The sequence below is a fragment of the Nerophis lumbriciformis genome, linkage group LG01 (assembly GCF_033978685.3).
Source record: "Nerophis lumbriciformis linkage group LG01, RoL_Nlum_v2.1, whole genome shotgun sequence".
NCBI lineage: Eukaryota > Metazoa > Chordata > Actinopteri > Syngnathiformes > Syngnathidae > Nerophis > Nerophis lumbriciformis.
Genome location: NC_084548.2, coordinates 2,142,501 through 2,152,500, shown reverse-complemented (window position 1 = coordinate 2,152,500; position 10,000 = coordinate 2,142,501). Strand labels below are relative to the sequence as shown.

The 10,000-nt window shown below is 42.0% G+C and overlaps 1 protein-coding gene across 1 annotated transcript in view; it reads right to left on the bottom strand.

Moving 5' to 3' along the window:
* Positions 1 to 10,000, bottom strand: part of LOC133615281 (E3 ubiquitin-protein ligase TRIM58-like) — a 36,245-nt gene that overhangs the window by 18,637 nt on the left and 7,608 nt on the right. The window contains exon 2 of the mRNA XM_061973773.2: positions 2,940 to 3,539. Within this exon, the coding sequence (XP_061829757.2) occupies positions 2,940 to 3,449 (510 nt within the window). The 5' untranslated portion in view covers positions 3,450 to 3,539. The remainder of the gene's footprint in view (positions 1 to 2,939; positions 3,540 to 10,000) is intronic.

Below are 10,000 nucleotides of genomic sequence, written 5' to 3'. Positions count from 1 at the left end.
CGTATGAGACTAGACGGGATTTAGCGATTAGGAGTGACAGATTGTTTGGTAAACGTATAGCATGTTCTATATGTTATAGTTATTTGAATGACTCTTACCATAATATGTTACGTTAACATACCAGTTGGTTATTTATGCCTCATATAACGTACACTTATTCAGCCTTCTTTATCTATCTTCATGAGTTTGAACATCAAATATGTTGTCTTTGTAGTGCATTCAACTGAATATTGTCATGACTAGGTCCTGGGGTTTAGTTTTTCTAGAAGGCAAAGGAAAGTTGGCTCTGGCGAGACGGGAATGTGAGAACATATTTATTTAAACTTATCAAAAAAAGTACAAATGAAAAGCGCGCACAGTGGCGGAGAAACAACTTGGCTATGAAAACAAATACTTGCACAAAGGCAGAAACTATGAACAACAACAAAAACACTAACTGTGGCATTAATAAACAAAACTTACTTGGCATGCACAAAAGGAGCAGCGTGAACGATGGACATGAAAAAAGTGTCAGAAATGTGCAGAGCATAAATGTGGGATGTCACCAGAAAGACAAACTGAAAACAATGAACTTAAATACTACAGACATGATTAACGAAAACAGGTGCGTGACTCAAAACGTGAAACAGGTGCGTGACGTGACAGGTGAAAACTAATGGGTTGCTATGGTGACAAACAAGAGTGCACAATGAGTCCAAACGTGGAACAGGTGAAACTAATGGGTAATCATGGAAACAAGACAAGGGAGTGAAAAGCCAGAAACTAAAGAGTCCAATAACTAAACAAAACATGACTAAAACAAAACATGATCACACAGACATGACAAATATGGGTTGAAAAGGATTTGCAAATCATTGTATTCCGTTTATATTTACGTCTAACACAATTTACCAACTCATATGGAAACGGGGTTTGTACTTTCCCGCAAGTCATTTCACCCAATCAAACCCCCATCAAAGAATGCCGTATTTTTCGGACTATAAGTCGCAGTTTTTTTCATAGTTTGGCCGGGGGTGCAACTTATACTCAGGAGCGACTTATGTGTGAAATGTTTAACACTTTAGCGTAAAATATCAAATAATATTATTGATCTCATTCACGTAAGAGACTAGACGTATAAGATTTCATGGGATTTAGCGATTAGGAGTGACAGATTGTTTGGTAAACGTATAGCATGTTCTATATGTTATAGTTATTTGAATGACTCTTACCATAATATATTACGTTAACATACCAGTTGGTTATTTATGCCTCATATAACGTACACTTATTCAGCCTGTTGTTCACTATTCTTTATTTATTCTAAATTGCCTTTCAAATGTCTATTCTTGCTGTTGGGATTTTATCAAATACATTTCCCCCAAAAATGCGACTTATATATGTTTTTTTCCTTCTTTATTGTGCATTTTCGGCCGGTGCGACTTATACTCCGGGTAATATTCATATTCATATAAAATTAATTATAACGATCAGACTGAGACACTTCATTTGAAATAAGTAAACAACGTCAATTTATTTGTTATCAAATTGTTTTTAACGTGTTGTTGGCCAAACTTTGTTGATATGAAGACTTCAGTCTTTACACCTCAGTGAGAGATATTTTTGCACAATATTTTCTAGATCCATGTTTACTTTAATCATCTGCAAAGATCGACTTATGAACAGCTGATTATTATATTTGCTGAAATATGCTTTTTGTATCCAACCCATAGTAGCATACACATATTTTTAATACCGTATTTTCCGCACTATTAGCCGCACCTAAAAACCACAAATTTACTCAAAAGCTGACAGTGCGGCTTTTAACCCGGTGCGCTTTATATATGGATTAATATTAAGATTCATTTTCATAAAGTTTCGGTCTCGCAACTACGGTAAACAGCCGCCATCTTTTTTTCCCCGTAGAAGAGGAAGTGCTTCTTCTTCTACGCAAGCAACCGCCAAGGTAAGCACCCGCCCCCATAGAACAGGAAGCGCTTCTTCTTCTACTGTAAGCAACCACCCGCCCGCGTAGAAGAAGAAAAAGCGCGCGGATATTACCGTACGTTTCATTTCCTTTGTGTGTTTACATCTGTAAAGACCACAAAATGGCTCCTACTAAGCGACAGGGATCCGGTTCATGAAAAGACGCAATCTCTCCATCCGCATACGGACTACTATTTCACAGCAACTGCCTAAAGACTTTCAAGAAAAGCTGGCTACTTTCCGTGCATATTGTAAAAACAAGATAGCTGAAAAAAAAGATCCGGCCAGAGAACATTATCAACATGGACGAGGTTCCACTGACTTTTGATATTCCTGTGAACCGCACTGTGGATACAACGGGAGCACGTATGGTGAATATTCGCACCACAGGGAATGAGAAGTCATCCTTCACTGTGGTTCTAGCTTTGCCATGCTAATGGCCAGAAACTTCCACCCATGGTGATATTCAAAAGGAAGACCTTTGCCAAAAGAGACCTTTCCAGCCGGCGTCTTCATAAAAGCTAACTCGAAGGGATGGCTGGATGAAGAAAAGATGAGCGAGTGGTTAAGGTAAGTTTACGCGAAGAGGCCGGGTGGCTCCGTCCATGTTGATATACGACTCCATGCGCGCCCACATCACGCTGGTTTTTAATATATTATTAAAGTTTGACTGACCTATCCGACTGTTTTTTTTTGACATTCCTTTAGCGCAGTTAGATGCGGCTTACAACACGGGGCGGCTTATAGGTGGACAACGTTTTGAAATATGCCGTTCATTGAAGGCGCGGCTTATAACCCAGGGCGCCTTATGGTGCGGAAAATACGGTAAGTTCTTATTAATACAATATTATCATAAGTTTAACATATTATTATGTTGAGAACAGTATTAGTGTTTAAATGAATTTTTACTATTACTGAAGGACAACCAGCACAAGTCTAATAAAGACCAGGTGGTTGGGGACGATGAGGTCTACCTTGGTGCGGACCTCCAGGGCGAGCCTCATCTCCTCCTCGGCGACCCCGTAGGTGAGAACGTCGTGGCCGTGGTGCCGACCCTCCATGAAGCACTTGCCGCACAGCAGGGTCATGTCTTTGGAGCAGAAGTACTCCAGTGGACGTCCGTGGAGGTCACAGCAGGTCAGGTCCCACTTGCCCTGAGCCTCCTTCCCCTTCCCGTCTTCAGACTCCGGCTCGCCTGACTCCTCCGTCGCCTTCTGGCTGGACTGAGGACTGAGACCGGACGAGGCCGCCAGGTAACCCTCCACGATGCCGGACAGTTTGAAGTTCCTCTGCAGGGCCTGGACGCCGGCGAACTCCATGCGGCACTCGGGGCAGCGCGGTTCCGAATCGCCCGTGGACTGGGAGATGCAGGCCTGGCAGTAGTTGTGGCCGCAGGGCAGCACCACGGGGTCGGCGTAGATCTGCAGGCAGATGGCGCAGCTCAGCTCGTAGGCCAACTGCTCCTCCGGCTTGGTGAAGCTCATGATGGCGACTGCTTCGTTTTTTTTCAAGCTCTTCTCTGTTCAAAGACCGACGGTGGCTGGCGGCAGACTCCGCTCAGAGTCCTGGCGAGGCTGCAGGTGACAAGAGAAATGAGACAGCCAATTGGCGCTCGTGCTCGCCAGGAAGAACCACATTCCTTTCCAGAAGGCCGTTTTGCTGAGCTGCAGGTAATCCAGCACAACATGAGGGTTGTTGATGGTGAAAATAGTTACGCTCAGTTTCCATGCACTGATACAACCACCACTCTCACACAAGTCAGGACAAAACTTTAGACTGCACAACTTTTCCTGTGATTCGCTTCGTTGTTTCAGCTTCCGTCTACTCGTCTACAAACCCCGTTTCCATATGAGTTGGGAAATTGTGTTACCGTATTTTCCGCACTATAAGGCGCACCTAAAAACCACAAATTTTCTCAAAAGCTGACAGTGCGCCTTATAACCCGGTGCGCTTTATTACGATTCATTTTCATAAAGTTTCGATCTCGCAACTTCGGTAAACAGCCGCCATCTTTTTTCCCGGTAGAACAGGAAGCGCTTCTTCTTCTACGCAAGCAACCGCCAAGGAAAGCACCCGCCCCCATAGAACAGGAAGCGCTTCTTCTTCTACTGTAAGCAACCACCCGCCCCCGGAAGAAGAAGAAAAAACGCGCGGATATCACCGTACGTTTCATTTCCTGTTTACATCTGTAAAGACCACAAAATGGCTCCTACTAAGCGACAAGGATCCGGTTCATAAAAAGACGCAATCTCTCCATCCGCACACGGATTACTACCGTATTTCACAGACCTTGCCAAAAGAGACCTTTCCAGCCGGCGTCATCATAAAAGCTAACTCGAAGGGATGGATGGATGAAGAAAAGATGAGCGAGTGGTTAAGGGAAGTTTACGCGAAGAGGCCGGGTGGCTTTTTTCACACAGCTCCGAAGGCGAACACACCTTCACTAAGACGGGCAGACAGCGCCGGACGACATACGCCAACATTTGCCAGTGGATCGTAAATGCCTGGGCAGATATTTCGGTCACAACTGTGGTCCGAGCTTTCCGGAAGGCAGGATTCACAGAACTACTGGACAACAACAGCGACACTGACTCCGATGACTTCGACGAGACGGAACCGGCCATTTTGGATCCCACGCTTGTGCAACTTTTCAATTCGGACACCGAAGACGAAGAATTCGAAGGATTTACGAATGAAGAATAACTTCAGAAGGTGAGCGCTATGTTTATTTTGTGTGTTGTGACATTAACGTTCGAGCAACATTATGTTGCTATTGCTCTACACCATTTTGAATTTTACTATGTTTGTGATTGCACATTTGCGTACATTTTGGGACAGAGTTGTTAGAACGCTGGTTTTTAATATATTATTAAAGTTTGACTGAACTATCTGACTGTTTTTTTGACATTCCCTTTAGCGCAGCGTAGGCGCGGCTTATAATCCGGGGCGGCTTATTGGTGGACAAAGTTATGAAATATGTAATTCATTGAAGGTGCGGCTAATAATCCGGTGCGCCTTATAGTGCGGAAAATACGGTAGATGTAAATATAAACGGAATACAATGATTCGCAAATTCAACCCATATTCAGTTGAATATGCTACAAAGACAACATATTCGATGTAGGGCTGCAGCTAACGATTATTTTTCTATCGATTAATCTATAGATTATTTTTTCGATTAATCGGTTAATCTATAGATTATTTTTTTCGATTAATCTATAGATTATTTTTCCTTTTACCGATTTTTTTTTAAATTTAAAATGGAGAGGAAAAAATAAATGTAGGCCAGTTTTTTCAAAAGGCACGGCTTTTATTTACAAAAAAAAAAAGTATGGCCACTCAGTCAACATTGACAACAACATGACAAAATATTCTGTAACAATGTAAACATTTAAAACTTTTAACATTTAACAAAATTAAAAGTAGCTTATTTGCTTTTGAATGTGCAAATATAAAAGTAAACATCCAGTGCAAATCTTAATATTCTGGAATAGTACAAGCATTTCAAAAGTAAAAGTATTGCTTATTTTGCTTTAAAATGTGCAAAAATAAAGATAAACATCCAATACAAAAAAGTGCAAAACGGAAATATTCTGTAACAAGTGTAAACATTTCAACAAAAGTAAAAGTATTGCTTATTTGCTAAAATGTGCAAAAATAAAGCTAAACATCCAATACAAAAAAGTGTACAGTGTAAACATTTCAACAAAAGTAAAAGTATTGCTTATTTTGCTTAATAACACAACAATGATAGTATGATTAAAGTGAAAGTTAATTGTTGGTTTGTACATAGTATATGTAACTGTTAATGTTGTAAAAGGTATTTGCACAACTAATTAACGTTAGCGTTTGTGACACGTCTTGTGCCGTGGGGTTCTTTCAGGACCGACAGACTGAACGCCAGACGGCTTTGCCAGGTTTACAATCTTTTAATTTTACACAAAGTCTTTTCTCTTCCAACTGCGCGGATCGCGCACCTGGGCACGATTGCGGCGTCGCTCCCGGCGCGCCCCGCCTCGCCGCTCGCTCGCCGCCGCCGCCTCTCCACAGCGTTAAAGAGGAGCGCGTCTCTGTAAACACTGAACAGGCACGCCAAACGCGCCTCTCAGAGCGAAACGGTGCTTTAGTTTATGAATTTACAACGCAGATACAAATGACACATTCATGTTTTTGTGTAATGATGACAACGTATACGCACGCGGACGATTGACTTGTTGATGGTGATGGCAAGAACGCTGTCGGGGGTTTTCTTTTCAAATGTTCGTTCATAGCCGTTGTGCTGCTATGATAGGCCATCACATTCCTTTCCAGAAGGCCGTTTGCTGAGCTGCAGGTAATCCAGCACAACATGAGGGTTGTTGATGGTGAAAATAGTTACGCTCAGTTTCCATGCACTAATACAACCACCACTCTCACACAAGTCAGGACAAAACTTTAGACTGCACAACTTTTCCTGTGATTCGCTTCGTTGTTTCAGCTTCCGTCTACTCGTCTACAAACCCCGTTTCCATACGAGTTGGGAAATTGTGTTAGATGTAAATATAAACGGAATACAATGATTCGCAAATTCAACCCATATTCAGTTGAATATGCTACAAAGACAACATATTTGATGTAGGGCTGCAGCTAACGATTATTTTTCTATCGATTAATCTATAGATTATTTTTTTTTTCGATTAATCGGTTAATCTATAGATTATTTTTTTCGATTAATCTATAGATTATTTTTCCTTTTACCGATTTTTTTATTTATTTAAAATGAAGAGGAAAAAATAAATGTAGGCCAGTTTTTTCAAAAGGCACGGCTTTTATTTACAAAAAAAAAAAGTATGGCCACTACTCAGTCAACATTGACAACAACATGACAAAATATTCTGTAACAATGTAAACATTTAAAACTTTTAACATTTAACAAAATTAAAAGTAGCTTATTTGCTTTTGAATGTGCAAATATAAAAGTAAACATCCGGTGCAAATCTTAATATTCTGGAATAGTATAAGCATTTCAAAAGTAAAAGTATTGCTTATTTTGCTTTAAAATGTGCAAAAATAAAGATAAACATCCAATACAAAAAAGTGCAAAACGGAAATATTCTGTAACAAGTGTAAACATTTCAACAAAAGTAAAAGTATTGCTTATTTGCTAAAATGTGCAAAAATAAAGCTAAACATCCAATACAAAAAAGTGTACAGTGTAAACATTTCAACAAAAGTAAAATTATTGCTTATTTTGCTTAATAACACAACAATGATAGTATGATTAAAGTGAAAGTTAATTGTTGGTTTGTACATAGTATATGTAACTGTTAATGTTGTAAAAGGTATTTGCACAACTAATTAACGTTAGCGTTTGTGACACGTCTTGTGCCGTGGGGTTCTTTCAGGACCGACAGACTGAACGCCAGACGGCTTTGCCAGGTTTACAATCTTTTAATTTTACACAAAGTCTTTTCTCTTCCAACTGCGCGGATCGCGCACCTGGGCACGATTGCCCACAGCGTTAAAGAGGAGCGCGTCTTTGTAAACACTGAACAGGCACGCCAAACGCGCCTCTCAGAGCGAAACGGTGCTTTAGTTTATGAATTTACAACGCAGATACAAATGACACATTCATGTTTTTGTGTAATGATGACAACGTATACGCACGCGGACGATTGACTTGTTGATGGTGATGGCAAGAACGCTGTCGGGGGTTTTCTTTTCAAATGTTCGTTCATAGCCGTTGTGCTGCTATGATAGGCCATTTCCGCTCGACACAGTGTGCATACAACAACATTATTAGGCCGTTTATTGAAATACTCCCACACTTTTGACGACTTTTGGCGTGCTTTTTTCCCCTCGCTCGCATCGTCTGCTTTGCGCTCCGCCATGACAGTAAAGTAGTGTGACGTAAATATGCGACGCGCCGACGCACAAAAACGGCGTCGACGTATTTACGTAACCGATGACGTCGACTACGTCGACGCGTCGTTTCAGCCTTAATTTGATGTTCAAACTGATAAACTTTATTTATTTTTTTTGCAAATAATCATTAACTTTAGAATTTGATGCCAGCAACACGTGACAAAGAAGTTGGGAAAGGTGGCAATAAATACTGATAAAGTTGAGGAATGCTCATCAAACACTTATTTGGAACATCCCACAGGTGAGCAGGCTAATTGGGAACAGGTGGGTGCCATGATTGGGTATAAAAGTAGATTCCATGAAATGCTCAGTCATTCACAAACAAGGACGGGGGCGAGGGTCACCACTTTGTCAACAAATGCGTGAGCAAATTGTTGAACAGTTTAAGAAAAACCTTTCTCAAGCAGCTATTGCAAGGAATTTAGGGATTTCACCATCTACGCTCTGTAATATCATCAAAGGGTTCAGAGAATCTGGAGAAATCACTGCACGTAAGCAGCTAAGCCCGTAACCTTCCATCCCTCAGGCTGTACTGCATCAACAAGCGACATCAGTGTGTAAAGGATATCACCACATGGGCTCAGGAACACTTCAGAAACCCACAGTCAGTAACTACAATTGGTCGCTACATCTGTAAGTGCGAGTTAAAACTCTCCTATGCAAGGCGAAAACCGTTTATCAACAACACCCAGAAACGCCGTCGGCTTCGCTGGGCCTGAGGGGAGCATGAGTGCCGCTGGCAACTAGGGAGCGTCAGTTCATTTAGGTTTAGGGGAAACATGAATTCAAACATGAACTGTGGCATTGCGAAGCAGAGCATGATCCACCCTTTTTAAAAATAAAAAAACATGGCCGCATCCACATGATGGTTTAGGGCTGCATGAGTGCCGCTGGCAGTTGTGGAGCTGTGGTTCATTGAAAGGAAACGTTAATTCCACCATGAACTGTGATATTGTGACTTAGAGCATGATCCCCTCTCCTGGGAATTATGGCCACATCCACATGATGCTATAGGGCTGCATGAGTGCCACTGGCAACTGGGGAGCTGTGGTTCATTGAAGGGAAACATTAATTCCACCATGATATTGTGACTCAGAGCATGATCCTCTCTCGGGAATTATGACCGCATCCATGTGATGCTATAGGGCTGCATGAGTGCCGCTGGCAACTGGGGAGCTGTGGTTCATTGAAGGGAATCATTAATTCCACCATGATATTGTGACTCAGAGCATGATCCTCTCTCGGGAATTATGACCACATCCACGTGATGCTATAGAGATGCATGAGTGCCGCTGGCAACTGGGGAGCTGTGGTTCATTGAAGGGAATCATTAATTCCACCATGATATTGTGACTCAGAGCATGATCCTCTCTCGGGAATTATGACCACATCCACATGATGCTATAGAGATGCATGAGTGCCGCTGGCAACTGGGGAGCTGTGGTTCATTGAAGGGAATCATTAAATCCACCATGATATTGTGACTCAGAGCATGATCCTCTCTCTTGGGAATTATGACTGCATCCACATGATGCTATAGGGCTGCAGGAGTGCCGCTGGCAACTGGGGAGCTGTGGTTCATTGAAGGGAAACATTAATTCCACCATGATATTGTGACTGAGAGCATGATCCTCTCTCCTGGGAATGATGGCCGCATCCACATGATGCTATAGGGCTGCATGAGTGCCGCTGGCAATTGGGGAGCTTTGGTTCATTGAAGACAAACATTAATTCCACCATGATATTCCAACTCAGAGCATGACCCTCTTTCTTGGGAATTATGACCGCATCCACATGTTGCTATAGGGCTGCATGAGTGCCGCTGGCAACTGGGGAACTGTGGTTCATTGAAGGGAAACATTAATTCCACCATGATATTGTGACTCAGAGCATGAACCCCTCTCTTGGGAATTATGACCGCATCAACATGATGCTATAGGGCTGCATGAGTGCCGCTGGAAACTGGGAAGCTGTGGTTCATTGAAGGGAATCATTAATTCCACCATGATATTGTGACTCAGAGCATGACCCTCTCTCGGGAATTATGACCACATCCACATGATGCTATAGAGATGCATGAGTGCCGCTGGCAACTTGGTAGCTGTGGTTCATTGAAGGGAAACATTAATTC